This window comes from Populus euphratica, unplaced genomic scaffold, assembly GCF_000495115.2.
Source record: "Populus euphratica unplaced genomic scaffold, PopEup_1.0 scaffold14.1, whole genome shotgun sequence".
Lineage (NCBI taxonomy): Eukaryota > Viridiplantae > Streptophyta > Magnoliopsida > Malpighiales > Salicaceae > Populus > Populus euphratica.
In genome coordinates, this window is record NW_011499876.1 from 1 (window position 1) to 15,509 (window position 15,509).

A 15,509-nucleotide genomic window follows, 5' to 3' on the forward strand; every position below is an offset into this window, starting at 1 on the left:
CCGATATGATCTAATAGCCTTGACGGGTTTAAAGATAACTTCAACTACTGATAAAAATATAATTTGACTAAAAAAATTCAATGTGATATTTTTTTAACAAATATTCAGACAACAACATCTTGGATAGACCCAAGTTAATCCAAGTTAATATTTTAAATTCACGACTCGGGTTATGAAATCATGATAACTCCATATAAAATAAATTAACATAAATTACAAAACCCATTCAATCAACCCAATATTAAAAAATAAAATTGAAGAAAAAATAATTAAAATAATAACTCGGGTTAACCTCCTAAATCCATAACTTAAGTCATGAGACCAGGATAATTCTATAAAAAATAAATAAAAAAATTATAAAGCTCAAACTCAATAAACTTATTGTTAAATAATAAAATTTTAAAAAAAATCACATTGCATACACCATCTACGTAAAAAAAGATGGAGAGCTTATAGAGGCTTGAACACCCCCATCCAGTAAGCAAATCTCTATCTTTTACTAAATCATTTATTTATGCTTCTTTTATATAAAATCTTTTACTTTCTTAATATTTTGGTATTTTATTTGTATTGAATTAGTTTAAGTTAAAGTTCTTTTTAATATTGACTCTTGACTATTTAGAAATGTTTTAAATTTTAAAATTATATTTAGATCCTTGACGTTGTATTTTTATTGTATAATTTGAAGTTAATTTATCTTTAAATTTGAATTAGAATCACGTATGTTGAATAATTAATGTTTTTTTAATTATATATATAGTACAAGACCTCATAACAAAAACTCAATTAGAACAAAATTGATAGCCCTAATTAAAATAAATTATGAATAAATAAAAAATTCATTTTAAAAAACACTTAATTGATATGCTTATGTGAAACCCTTCCTCACCTTAGTTTTCAGCTTCCATTTTTTTATGTTTTAAGCTTTGTCTCTTTATATATATATATATATATTAAAGCTTAGAATCAATCCTTATAAAGAGATATTTGAATCAAATTTCATTTCATTTGTAGACCTTGCTTATAAATATATTTAAATAAATTATAAAAATTTTGCTTTGGTATATAAATTGTATGCTTATAATCTAAACTTGTATGAATATTAGACTACAAATTGGATAACTAATTTGATTAGTATGCATTGGTAATGATAAACTATTCAACATATGTTCATCGGCCTAATAATTTTGTATAACAAGTTTGACCATTAATTTTAAATGAATGAAAATATTTAAGAATATAAATAAATTAAAGATTATGATTAATTGGTTTTTAATGTTAGTGTAATGTATAAAGATATATTTTTATCAAATATTTTTCCTATTTTTCTATGCTTGATAATGTTAGAAAAATCTTGGAAGGAAAATGAATTATAATTAAGGAAGATTATCCAAATTTCCGGTAAGAAAAACAAGCTCTTTTCGAAGTAAATGGCTTAAGTTTAATAATATTTAAAGAAAGTTTTGAACAAAGCTATGAGTCCTTCTTCTATCCATTCTTCAACTTATGATATCATTGATTTGAAAGGGATAGAGGCTATACGTTTACTTCTTTATAATTAAAACTACAGTAAGAATATAATTAATTAATTTTAAATATTATAGAACATAAAAGGCAAGTGTCATCGTCAACATTGACTCTTTTACAAGAAAGATCCTTGCTAGCGCTCGTCTCTATTTCTCAACGGTTGGCAAGCCAAGGTAGAAAAATGTTGCAGGCTGTACCCATTTGATAATTATTATATTGTTAAAACATATTAGTATATTATTATTTCTAAGTTGTTAAAATGTAATGGATGTCGTTAATTGCCGTCAATTTCTTTACAGGCTGCATTTGACTCTGGTGTTTCGACCTCTTCTTTCGTGCTTGCTAGTCACTATATTAACCAAAATACTGTGATTAATTAATTTTTGAGACTGCAAAGGAATAAGAACAAATGCAATTACAAGTAAGCGAGTAAAAATCATACGTAAAACCCCACCTTACTTCTTTCTTTTGTCTTTTTAGTGGGATTTAGCTGCTAACGTTTTTAGGGTTTTAGCTAATTGTAGTTGACGATGAAAGAAAATGATAGCACCTCAAATGATTTAAAAACCAAACATTTGCATAAACTTCGCCTCTATTTTGTTCTATCCAATGGCATGTGGTGTGGCTCATGGGTTCGGGTTTGGTTCAATCTCGAGGTTGTTTTGGATAGCTTGTGGTGATTTTCTTCAGAATAAAAGAGTTTTTGAGTTATCAACAACAATTATAAGTCGCTTATGGTATGTAAAGTATAATATTTTAAATGTGAAAGAAAAAGTACCATTTAATGTAATTTTCTCAAAAATTTAACACTTCTCCTTCCTACCTCTTATAATTTATAAATTTTGTAAAGCTTCTAGAAATATTTCTTTACTCTGAATTTTGGGTATTTTTGCTTATTAACATTGTTTTTAAAAACAATTGGCAAAATAATTCATTTTGAGACAAAATTGACAAAATAGCATAACTTTATATATGTTGCAATTAAAAAACATGACATTTAAAGTTGTCGTTGATGTAAAATGCAGCATTTCAAAAAAAAAAGGATCGTATGTAAAATGCAGCATTTCAAAAAAAAAAAAAGGATCACACAAATTATAATAACAAGAAATAAGAGAGAGAAAGAGAAAGAAAATATTATAGATGCACATCAAAATTCTGATTACGATACCACTAGTATCATCAGAAAGATCTTGATGAGATAAATTCAACGACATCAATAAAGGTCACCAATAGTAATTAAAGTGAATCACATTCTTCATCAAAAAGCAAGTGAACAATTACAATGAGAAGAGAAGAAAGAAAAGAAATGAACTCTAAAAGTACATCAAAACTTTAGTTATTACACTAAATGTATCATAAAAAAGGTATTTATGAGATAAATTCAACAACACCAAAAACAAATAGCTAATAATGACTAGAGTGGGTCACACTCTCTTTTTGAAGAAAAGAGAGTCATTTGTCACGTATGACTTACTTTAGTCACCGTTGATGATATTTCTTGATTTCATTGAGTTCATCTCGTCGAGATCTTTTTTATGATATCGTTGGTGTCATAATCAAATCTTTTGTGTTCCTTGAAGTTTTTTTCCTTATTTCCTTTTGTTTTCTTTTTTCTTGCTCCTCATTATAATTGCTCATTTGCCTTTGAACATATAGTATAGTCCACTATAATCATCGTTTATGATATTTTTTGATGTTGTTGGATTTATTTCATCAAGGTCTTTTCGATAATATCGATGGTTTTGTAATTGGAGTTTCAATATGCCTCTAAATTTTATTTTTTACTAACTTTCTTTTTCTCTCTTTCCTCTTTTCTCATAATAATTTATGTCGACTCATTTAATTTTTTTGAACATTTTATTATTCCTATAAACAACATTTTAACATATCATGTTTTTCAATTGCAAACTGTGTTATTTTTCAAATTAATTATTTTTAAAACTATGTTATTTTGTTAATTTAAAAAAAAACAATAATAATTTTCAAAAACAATTCTAAATTTTATAAGCTAAACATGTTACAAATCATCATCACATCAAAATGACCGAAGGCATATTTTAATTAACTTTTGTCAACAAATCATATGACTAAGGAAGAGTAAGCTTCACATCTCATTATTTGGATTCAATCTTTTTCATTTTCCATGATGAGATTTCCAAAATTAAAACCTAAAGTAATACAGCACATGTCAAATTCAAACCAAAACAAAAAAAAAACAACTAAAAAACACAAGATGGGTTTTTTGACATGTTAATTACGTTAATATATCTAAGGTAGCATTAATTTATAGAGTTTTATATCATGAGAACTATTATGGACTTGATGAAGTATTCAGATCACGCTGAAGAACAGTAACCAGAGCCTCTTCCACCCATCATTATCGAATATATATAAAAAATGGGGAAAAAATCTTTGGAAAAGGTCGTCGCTAGCCTAGAGAAAACCAAAACAGATGAGGACCAAAATGCAATTTCAGAAAAAAAGAGGGGCTTCTCCATGCAACAAACAAGAACAAAAGTCAAACAAGTCTCGTCTGGGATTCGAGGAGGGACTAAAGACGGACAAACATCAGTCTCGCTGTTGCTGTCTTGATGATGATGCCACAGATGGCGAACGTGTACCAGACAAAATAAGAGCAAGACAATCAACCTTAGGATGATTCGTGCTTTGTTTTTTATATTAATTATTATATTAAAAAAATAAAAGAGGAGGGTTGTGCAATTGGGTGCACCGCGGATGGTGAGGAAGACACCGGGATTTGTAGTCTTTTAACTTCTTTTCCTTTTTCTACGGAAAAATAATTATCTTATTAGCGAGGATAAAATCGTGTTTTTCATGGAATATAAATATTATTTGCAAATTGATTCCGGACAATTTAGTAAGTTTATATTTTTTTCACGATTAAATTACATAGATACTATCGAAATGCAAAAAAAATAAAAAGTTAATATAATTACATCATTATCTTTCAAGATAAAAAATAATAATAAAGAATAAGTCAAAATCAAAAGATATTTTAATATTTTCATCATTTTTTTTATACTCTATTTGGATTAGGAGTAAATTATTATTTTTATAAATTTAAATAAACAAATTAATGACAAGTGTCATGCACACAATAGTGAGAGGACATTGCCCTTTTTTTCTAGACAACACACTTAGTGAAAACATATTTTTTTGGGATGGCTCGTGTTATCCAGTTCTCAACAATTCAGTGGTGAATAAGTTCTTTTCTCGCCTCTCTTTTATCTTTCTTCTCTTATTGAAATTCACATCAGATTAGTCAAAAAAACAGGATTTTCTTTCTATTTATTTTGTCTTTCAATTGTGATCATTTTTTTATTAGTATTTATTTTTTTTGGATTTTTTTTAAAATCAAATTCATCCTTTTTTATTTGATTTTGTTTAGTTTTTATATCAAATAAGATATTCATTTTTTTATTGTTATTTTTTATCCTTTTTTTAATTTTTTTCTTTCATTTTTGGTCCTCAATATTTTATTTCATTTTTTTATATATATAGATTTGGTCCACATTCTTTTAATTTCTTCTTTTTATTTTTTTATTATTTTTTTCTTTTAATTTCTCTCTCAATATTTTATTGCATTTTTTATCCAATTTTCATCTTCATTCTTTTAATTTCTCTTTTTTCTTATCCTTTTCTTAGTTTTTTATTTTTTAATTTAGTCCCTCATTATTTTCTTTCATTAGTTTTTATATCATATTTTGTTCTCATTATTTTAATTGCTATTTATTTTTTGATGGTTAAGAATCTTGTTCAAGATTTTTTTTGTTTTTGCCTTTTACGAGATCATCTTGATTTTATGACCTGGGTTGTTGGGTTGCTAGAAAAAATACTGAAAAAAAAATAAACAAAACAAAATGAAGTGACCATCTATCTATATTCAATAAACCAATTCTATTTCATTCAAGAATAAAATTTATTTTAAAAAATAAAATTAACAAAGAATAACAAATAAAAATACATGAGGTAACCCAATAAAATAAAAAAAATGATAAAACCAAATTTATAAAAGAGCATGAAGAAAAAAGCTCAATCTCTAATTAAATAAATATTGAAAGATGAAATAAAATAAAAAAACACTAGCTTAAAAAGATTATAAAAAAAAACAAAAGCAATCTTGGGCAAACCTCATAAAGTTAGGTTAATTTTTAAAACTTGCAACTCATAAAATATAAGACATAAGCTTAACCAAGTTCAAATCCAAACCAAATAAATATTGAAGAATTAAATTCGGTAAAAAAAATATCACTTTTGAAAATTTTACAAAGAAAAAAAAATAATCAAAAGAAAAAGAATAAAATTTATCAGGAAAAAAATTACAGAAGGTGAAATAAAAAAAAACTCCAAAAACTCTCTTAGACTATAAAAAAATAACAATAAAAAAATAAGAATCAAATTCGACAAAGTAAAAAATTGAACAAGTTTGAAATTGAAAAAAAAATCTAATTCAATGAATTATTTAAATATATATATGTATATATATATATATATTTGGAATATATTCAAATTAAAAAATATTAATTTAATATTTTTTAAATAAAAAATATTTAAAAATTAGGAGCTAGGGTGCTGAGAAAGAGAAAGGAAAGAAAAAAAATAGTTATTAATGACAAACAGACCTCATATCAATACACACGTCACATATTTTAGGAGGAGATGTTGAGATGATTCTGAAGTCACATTAGAATAGCTTTTTTGGCTACTGTGATCAATTACATGCATTGTCACAACAACAAAAATTGACACGTTGATACCTGTGTAATACACACTAATTTTTTTAATTATTAAAACACTCAAATGAACCCACCCAACCAATTAATTACAAGAAAAACGAATACCTTTTAATCTAAGAGTTAAATTATTTGACATCAAAGACACCAAGATCTTTTTACTCTACAACAATATTAAAAATAATGAAAAGTCCCTTCATTTTCTGGTTAGTTTTATTTTATTTTGAGAGTAAAAATATTATTTTATCATATGTTTGTGATTGAAAATATAAAACTATCCCTAGGTATAAATTCAAAAATTGATTTCTTTTAAGGATAGTGTTGTAAATTCACTATACAACCCTGAAATTTTTATTTAAGGCCAAGAAAGAAAAAATATTGTTCGTGTTTACAATAAATTTACCCACAAACACACGATATAAAACTTTTAAAATTTATTAAAATTCTTTGAATTGCGTGTTCAATGTTGTTTTCAATCAAAGAAAATAAATAGTCTTCACTTTTTTAAAGAATTCATTCCAAAAACGACATCTTCAAATTCTTTTAAAAAGTGAAGACTATTTTTTACACCGTGCATGCAGTTTACTGCGAATGATGCTCTCCCCATGTATCGTACTGAGGCAGCCGCACCCATTTGACATCAAACATAGAGTTTTCACTATTCACGAAGGCCCGCAGCTCATAGCCCATCTCAGTTCTCAGCTTTGCTTCAAACATTTTGAGCCCACTACTTTTAAGCTTCATTATTATTTTTTAATTTTTTATGTGTTTATTTATTATTAAAAAAATAAATAAAAAGTATTTTTCAGTTGAAAAAATTTATTTATTTTTTAAAAAAAACTTTTCTTTTATTTTGGATGGAAACACTTTTCAAAAAGTTATGAAAAATTTAGAAATGTTATATTATCGGCTAATTATATCAAATTTGGTTCTCAAACTTTTGATTGTTATATGTATTTTATTTTTAATATTTTTTTTTAATTTTATTCTGTAAAATTTAATTTTTATATTAATTTTGGTCCTTATTTTTATCATTTTTATTTGTTTTTTCTTATTATTTTTTAATTGAAATTTTTTATATATCAAATTTGGTCCTCATTCTTTTAATTATTACTTATTTTATTTGAAATAATTTATGAAATGGTAATTATTATTATTTGAATTTCTTCATCTTTTAATTTTTTTATTTGTTAGATTTGATCTTTATTATTTTAATTATTATTTATTTTATTTGAAATAATTTATGAAATTATATTTTTTTTTCTTAATTTCATTCTCATTTAAATTTTTAATTTGTCAAAAAAATTTCTCATTATTTTAATAAAATTAAAAAAATAAAATATTAACAAATTATTTTTCAGCTCTTTTTTCATGAGATGATCAATTATTGAAAAGTGTTTTTCAATTTATTTTTTATTATACTACTAAATATTAAAAAATAATTTATTTTTTAAAAAATTATTTTTAAAAAACCCTATTTTTCAATAAACAAACGGACCTTATTTATATAATATTCATGGATGCATTCACGGATGAACAACCACTTTTAAAAGTAAAATTATCATGAGAAGTCCGGAGGTTTTCATCGCACACTTAATGGAATATTAAATTGACCATGGGTAAATTTTTAATAATTATTCTCTTAATCACTGGGGGTTGGGTTGGAAAATCAATGGACATATGCAATTCTAAAGCCTCTCAATTTAAAAAATAAACATTTTTTCTAGGAAAACATTTTCCTATATAAAAGGAATAAACTTTCCACTAAATTCACTTTTCATGAAATAAATACTTTCCGATAAATAAATAGACCATAGTTAAAAAAAATAAAAAGTATCCCAATTCTTAGTGCTAATCTCCTCTCCAATATTAAAACGGGCTGGACTAAGGAAGCAAGTCCAACTACCCTGGGCCATCGCATTAACAAGAAAAGGCTACACCCAACTGAATATCGGCCCAAAGTAGAAGTCCGCAGTCCCTCCTTTTATTACTACTTTTAATTTTATGATGCCAAGCATTCAAGCAGAGCAGAGTAAGTCTGGGGGCGTCGTCAAGTGAATAACGAGACCAAAACATCTCTCAAAACAAACAGCACTGATACAAGTCAATGGTAGAAGATCAATTGCTTTTATTATTTTTTTATTTTAATAGCTGAGAATTGGATTGATTTACGTAGTTGTTCTGCTTCTTGATTTTTTTTTTCTTATTGAATTGAAGGGTTCAAAGGCAGCAGCAATATCGAGTCCAGTCCCGGTGGCATGGTACCCAACCCTAGCAGTCTTCATGCTGGCCATCGGCCTTATTGTCACTGCTTCCTTCTTCATGTAAGCTAAGCTATGCTGAAATGAATTGTTGCTGGAATTATTGTTGTGCTTTTGCTTCATTAGCAGTTCCTTTCCTCCACTAGATCAGATCTACATGTGATGTAATTTGCCCAAAAAAATTCAATTACCAGTCAAGGTGATTTGTGATTTTAATTTAGGGCTTTTTTGTATTTGTTTTTCATAGAATGTTTCTGGAAACCACTTTCTAGATTTTCCCACGTTGAATTTTAGGAAAGTTAGTCAATGGAAATGGTTACTAGTCACAGCTTAAAAATTAAGGCTTTTTGTTATTATTAGGAAAACGTTTTCCTCCATGGAACTTTTCGGCAAGCAAACAAACGAGGCCTTAATTTGATTTGTTTCTCACATTTTAATCTTCTATTTATGTTTTCCATGAGGTAATACCACCAAAAGTTGCTTCAGATTAATTATTACAAACATCATCGGCATACTTAATATACTGTAATAATAAAGATTAACACTCTATGGAGCAGGCATTTCGTTTTCTTTTCTAGAACAAAGAGTTTTATTTAAATTTAAACATGTAGATGAATTATGAAAAGATCTGCTATTTTGTTTAATCATGTTGTTGATGAACCATGAAAAGATCTGTTTGTGTAACAGCACGTGCCATCTCGTTTCTGATGTTATACAAGCGTGGTTTGTTTGTGCAGTTATGAAGCAACCTCTTCTAGGAGAAATCGCAGTTTGGCAAAGGAGCTTACAACAGGAGCAATTGCCTCTTTATTTCTGGTATGATTTGTTATGCTTGTTACTCCCCCATCACCTTCTGATTTGTTATTGTTAATTCTGGTTCATTGCTCAATCTGATCTCTGATGTCGCTGGTGCAGGGCTTTGGGTCCTTGTTCCTGTTACTTGCTTCTGGTGTTTATGTCTAAGTTGGTCAATTTTGAACCAAAATTATGTCAAGCAGGATTGGCTGCATATGATGAGATGTTTAATTCTGCCAATTTAGTTGAGAACTTGGTGATCAATGATTTATGGACTATGATGTTACATCATTAATCTTTTTGAGTGATTTATGAATTCAGGAGGCTGTCCTCTTCATTTTTGCTGTGCTAATTTTCAAGGTTGCTACTACTCATCTGCTAGGATGCTCTAAGCTTCCCTTTCCTCTTCCCCATTTAAGATCCCTAGGCAGAGCCTTGACCAATTAGTGGAGACTTGAAACTTTACAATTGATAACCAGCCGTTTAATTAAGGATAGAGAGAATAACGTGTATTACTGCTTTGTATTAGAGGGATGGATGGCAGCTTGTTATTTATCATTAGTTTTTAGTTGCTCACATCTTTTCCACCGTGTGTTTGAGAGATGGATGACAAGCTCATGATTTATCAAATCAGATGGAACTGTTTGGGTTTACAAGTTCCCCTTCCCGTGAACTTCAGTTTTCAAAAAATGGAGATGAGACGTTACATCTTCTATATAATCAAGGAGATCTAACATGCTCCATTTAAATTAATGCACAGAGAAACCCTACAGTAGTGAACTTTTAGTTTCCAAAGCATTTATTTCTAAGTTAAATAAAGTATGCCTAGATCATAAGAACCTTATATTATCATATTAATGGTACATCTCACAAATCAAAACACAAACATGCCTCCCAATTAAAATATGAATTGAAAACACCGAGGGTTGATTTTCTTAGGATTCAAGGGCATTCCCACACCAAATATTCTCCCTAACATTCTCTCATGGATTTCGTAATCAAAACAACAAAGCTTCATACTTAAAAGATATCATGTTAACATGAGCTCTGATTGTATTAATTTTTAAATAATAGCCTGAAAAATCTCATATACTAAATGTTGAGATTGAGATATGTTTTCTGTTGTATACAATCATACAATGTATCAATGGAAAAACTAAGTCTTTAAAGCTTATTGATCTGATCTAACATGGTATCAAAGCTGAAATCTTGCTGTAAATCTTAAAAAAAATCCCAGACCATTTTGTAATGAAAATCGGACACACCAGAAATCCTAGATAATATCACTTAAAAATAGACCAAATCCTTCCTCAAATACAAACTTAAATACCAGACTACTTTACTACCTAGATTGGTATTAAACTAGAAAATATCATCTATGCTTTATGGTCTCAAATTAAGGAGATGTACACATCCGGAAAAGACAAACTAGGTTATATCATTAAGGATTTACCCCAACCAGCACCTACAAACCCAATTTGTAGACGATGGAGAGCCGAAAACTCCATTATTAAGAGTTGGTTTATCAATTCCATGAAACATCTTCTGATTGGAATACAAATTCATAAATAAAATGGAATCTCACGGGTCATTATTAAACCTGACCCATACCAAATCTCCAAGAAAATCTAGTTTGTTATGCGTCTTCATTAGACACCGTGAAAAAACAATTTGTATCACATCAATATATATTTTCGATTGAATTTTATATTGTTTTTCTTTCTTACTGTCTTATGAAAAATTGCTTTTAAAATCAAATTTTTAGTGTATGTCTTGAAATCGAATGATGTGAAAATTTTATTTAAAAAGTCAAAACGATAACTATCTATACTTGTGGAAGAAATTGAAGGTTAGGTGATTAAAAAAAAAACCCTTTTGAAAGACCTTGATAAAATCCATAAATTTAGGGGGTAAAATGAAAGTTATCCTTCTTTTTCCCCTTGCACAACCAAACGAGAGAGAACGGAAAACAAAGAAAGAAAGACAAAAAGGAAGGAAGAAAATAGCTATCTTTGAGGAAGCGAATCAATGGAGGATTATGAGAAGGCCGCAACAGTAATGTGTACAGTGATAGGCATGGACTACGCCAACAGTCTCTCTTACAGAGCCTGCTCACTCTGCGAGAGAACTCTTCCTGATACTCTCAATGCCCTTTGCAAATTCTGCCACAACAATACCGCCGCCTCCTCTTCCAAGCGCCTATTTCGTGTCCTTGTAAGTTTCTACCACCCCACCATTTAGTTTGCCAAAAGTTTCATAATGGAATAAAGGGTCACTAGAGTCTGTTTATGATTTCTGTTTTCTGGGCAGGTTTCCATAGCCACGGATACCAAGGTGCTTAATGTCATGTGCTTTGATAGGGCTGCTACAGTCTTGTTTGGCTGCTCTGCTGATGACTTCTTTCACTTTTCCAAGCTTCACCCTTTCGCTGGTAAAAGAAAAAAAAAGAAAAGAAAAATTTCTTGTTATTTTTATCTTCTTTTTTTAATGCAAATTCCAATGATGGGATGTATGCCTGGCTTTATGCAGCTTCCAATGCTGCTAAAATTTTGGAAGGAGAGATGTTTAGAATGACTTTGTCCAAACCAAAGAATGGTAATGCACAACACTTGCGAGCTGTCTCTATTGTACCTTTGAGGTCTGGTTTCAAGCCAGCAATTGAATCATTGAAGGAATTCTATGGGGTAAAACCAGCAACTTCTTGATTCTTTTATCCATTCATCATTGGATTGACAATGCCATCTGTTTTAGCCAAATTTTCCTTAAAAGAGTAGTTTGTGGCAAGGAGGTCTTGTGGGTTGGATACTGGTTTAAAATGATAATTTGTTTTGCTTCTGAGTTCTGTTTACGACACTTGAGAAATCAAAGGCACCGAGGCTCCTTTCTACTGAAGAAAATAATTGCTCATTGGTAGTGGCAAATTGGCTGCGGGGTGTGTATCAAGAGACACTACAGTCTTAAGCTATGCATTCCAGGTCTTAAGCATTCAAGGATATCTTTTTAGGGTATCAATTGTTTGAGTAATAAACTGGGTAGAGCTCAGCCTAACTTACTTGAAATCGTCATTCTCTGGGAGAAGTGTCTGCCGATTACCTATGTAACAGACTATATTTCTCTTTACATACAGTAATGCTTATATTTCCCGGTCTTGTATATCATAAATGGGTGATATCAATGCTGTCAAGTTGTTCAAATTGGTTTCTTTTAAATTGGTTTTGATTTGATTTGATTCATGGTCTACAAATGATTACCAGTACCAAACCCATTGAGCTCACACTGAAGACATATAAATGAAAATTGTATCTGTCTTTTATTTTGTATCTGTTCTGGAGTTGAGAACACGAATATTGAGATTAGCAGAATCTATCATTGGAGACATGCACAAAACATCATTGCTGAAAACCATGGGTGTGAGACAATGCTTGAGAATGCCAAGACAGTGGAGGCAAATTACTGGGGAGCAAGCCAATCTTTAGTGCCAGTCACGGCAAGCTTTCCTTGCATCCAGCTCTTCAGCATTTGTAATGCAGCTTTTGGCTGATCCATTGGAACCATGTGACCAGCATTGTGAACCTGGTAGTTGTAGGTGATCAAAGTTTCTTGAGTAAGAATTAAATATCATCACATCGTACACAGAAACAACAGACAAAAACAACGGGGGAGAGAATGACCTTTAGGAAACTGAGAGGACCGTGACTTTTCAGCTGTCCTGCTTCTCTGCCTTCAACAATGAATGGAACTGTTGGAGCTGCTCCGAAGTCTTTCTGGCCAGACCATGCCAAACCATTTACCCACCTTGAATTTCCTGGCAAAATACAAGCATGATACTGCTGTCACTGATCAAAAACAGGGCTAATTAGTTTGTTATACCATGTAGACTTACCCAGCCAGTTGCATATCAAATCCTCCTCTCCAGCATAAATAAGCACCTTGATACCATCCTCTAGGAGAGCAGGAACTCCTACTGCAAGATTTCTCATCCAGTCCCTTGTCATTGCATCATACACCACGCTGCTGCAGGAAACAAATTCAATATCTCCTACGCCTAGAGCATCCCTTACTGTTTTCTGGTTCAGGAATGTTTCCATGTTCGAGAAATCGTAGCATAGACTGCCCTCGCATGTCTTTCTAATATCATAGTACTGCAGACAACAGAGTTCACAAACTCACATTTACATCAAAAATGCTTTCGTGTTCCCTTGATCCATCATTAGTGTTGCTAGGTTGTTTGTTTAGAGAAAAAAAGATGTATAGTGGAGGTTGTGCTTCCTTACGTTTATATTGCCAGCAACTTGCAAGATGCTCTGAAATATGTTGTTGCAGACGTCAAATGCATCCTCACAAGTAGATACACCATCAGTTCCTGGAAAGGGACTTTTCAGTTCGATATATAATAAAACCAAGTACTGGTAATTCGGGTGCCACTTCGGTTTGTTAAACCACTACTAGGTGAAATGAAGCCGAAGTAAGAAAAGATACCACAAACTTTGATTGCTCGTTCGCAGCCTGGGATCATCTCGTTAATGCTATCGTAATCAGGTTTTTCGATTAACTTGTTGTCCAAAGCATAATCAGTGTATGCTTTATACTGAACGTCAGGTTGGGTTAGACCATTGCCAATGGCAAAACCCTATCAAACAAGTTTTAGCGGTTAGAAACAGTAGAAACCAATTCAGCAGTTATGAAACAGCTATAAAACAAGCAAGATTTGAGGGCATTGGGTGCATACCTTGAGGTTTATATGAATTCCTTCTTTCTTTTTGTTTCCTTGGTGAACCCGAGAAGCTAATGCTGGAATGTAGTGCCCAGCATAAGATTCTCCAGTTATGTAAAAATCATTTTTCGTCAACTGAGGATGCTCTTTGAAAAATGCCTACAGAATCAGAGAGAGAGAGAGAGAGAGAGATCGTGTGAATATCAAATCATTAACGTGAAACTTCATATGTTGACAAATAATGAAACGAAAAGGAGGACCGTAGATGAAAGTAATCTGACCTGCAAGAAGTCATACAAGTCATTGCTGACTCCAGTTTCGTCGTGGCGAATGTCAGTCTCCTCTGTCGTATAACTGAAGCCAGTTCCAGTAGGCTGGTCAACGAATATAATATTTGATGCCTGCCAAAGATCAATGGTTACAGAAAACTTGTTTATGCTGGAGGCATAATTATCATGTACCAGAGGAAATTTGAAATCGACGTCATCAGAAAAGTAAAAGCAGCTGCAATTACCTTGTCCCAACCGTAGTCATTCCATGAAAGAGACAGGTTGTTAGCAATATTGAAAGGACCATTTTCATAAAACAATGCCAATTCACTGCTACATCCTGGCCCTCCTGTCAACCATATGACAACAGGATCATTCTTGTTAGTCCGCGATTCGAAGAAGTAGTAGAACATCCTGCAAATAACAAGCAGCGCATGATTACATAACTTGGCTGAAAATCTCCGTGCATAAGCATCAAGCCTTCATTAATTTACTGCATCAGGCATAATAACGATAAAAAAAAATACATGCAGCTCTGAATTACCTTGCAGCTTTAGTATGGGAAAGGCGGTAGTACCCAGCATAATGGCCAAACTCTTGAACAGAAGGCCCTGGGTTACCAAGAAGATGGAATTGGAATTGTTTCTCAACAATACTTGGAGAAGAAGTGCCTAAAAGTTCATTATCATCGAAGGCAGGTACGTTGATGGCATGCTTAGGGAACAAATTAAGCCCTCTTATCTGCGTTTCTGCTTGTAGTCTTGGCAGGAAGCTGGCAGACAAGTCAAGCTGGCCCTTGGGATATCTAGCATATGAGAATTGTGAAGTGATGAGGAGAAAAAGAAAAAAATTAAAAAACATGTAAGAATAAGTCGATGCCATGGCTAACGAGAACAATAGAACATGAATGAATTTGGCATCAAACCATGAGGATTTAAATAGTTAATTCGGACCAAACTACAAAGGGTTTGTGTGTGAAAGACCAGAGAGTTAGTGTCATAATTTTTTGCCCATTTTCTAGTTATATTAATAGAATCTTGTATTGTTGGCACGCCTCCTCTTTTTTCTATTATTTTCTTCTTTCGTTTTCCCCTTCCCTTTTCTCGAAGCATCAATTGTATATCTTATGGGATAAGTCCATGGAATGTATCAGAGAAATATGAAGTCATTAATGATGCAATTTTATCAT

At 30.9% G+C, this 15,509-nt stretch overlaps 3 protein-coding genes across 3 annotated transcripts; 2 read left to right on the forward strand and 1 right to left on the reverse strand.

The window, feature by feature from the left end:
- The first annotated feature begins 8,292 nt into the window (after window positions 1-8,292).
- On the forward strand, window positions 8,293-9,684 carry LOC105128339 (transmembrane protein 258-like). Its single transcript, XM_011029951.1, has 4 exons — window positions 8,293-8,391; window positions 8,499-8,605; window positions 9,280-9,358; window positions 9,458-9,684. The coding sequence occupies exons 1-4, from the start codon at window positions 8,389-8,391 to the stop codon at window positions 9,503-9,505; spliced, it is 237 nt and encodes a 78-aa protein (XP_011028253.1). The 5' UTR covers window positions 8,293-8,388; the 3' UTR covers window positions 9,506-9,684.
- A 1,506-nt stretch (window positions 9,685-11,190) lies between these two features.
- LOC105128340 (uncharacterized) lies at window positions 11,191-12,515 on the forward strand. The gene is made up of 3 exons (XM_011029952.1): window positions 11,191-11,551; window positions 11,648-11,768; window positions 11,867-12,515. The coding sequence occupies exons 1-3, from the start codon at window positions 11,366-11,368 to the stop codon at window positions 12,040-12,042; spliced, it is 483 nt and encodes a 160-aa protein (XP_011028254.1). The 5' UTR covers window positions 11,191-11,365; the 3' UTR covers window positions 12,043-12,515.
- Window positions 12,516-12,622: 107 nt separating this feature from the next.
- LOC105128341 (serine carboxypeptidase-like) lies at window positions 12,623-15,333 on the reverse strand. Its single transcript, XM_011029953.1, has 9 exons — window positions 14,865-15,333; window positions 14,566-14,734; window positions 14,333-14,452; window positions 14,067-14,210; window positions 13,817-13,967; window positions 13,612-13,700; window positions 13,221-13,479; window positions 13,009-13,142; window positions 12,623-12,910 (listed from the first exon to the last, which is right to left on the reverse strand). The coding sequence occupies exons 1-9, from the start codon at window positions 15,200-15,202 to the stop codon at window positions 12,788-12,790; spliced, it is 1,527 nt and encodes a 508-aa protein (XP_011028255.1). The 5' UTR covers window positions 15,203-15,333; the 3' UTR covers window positions 12,623-12,787.
- Window positions 15,334-15,509: the final 176 nt, after the last annotated feature.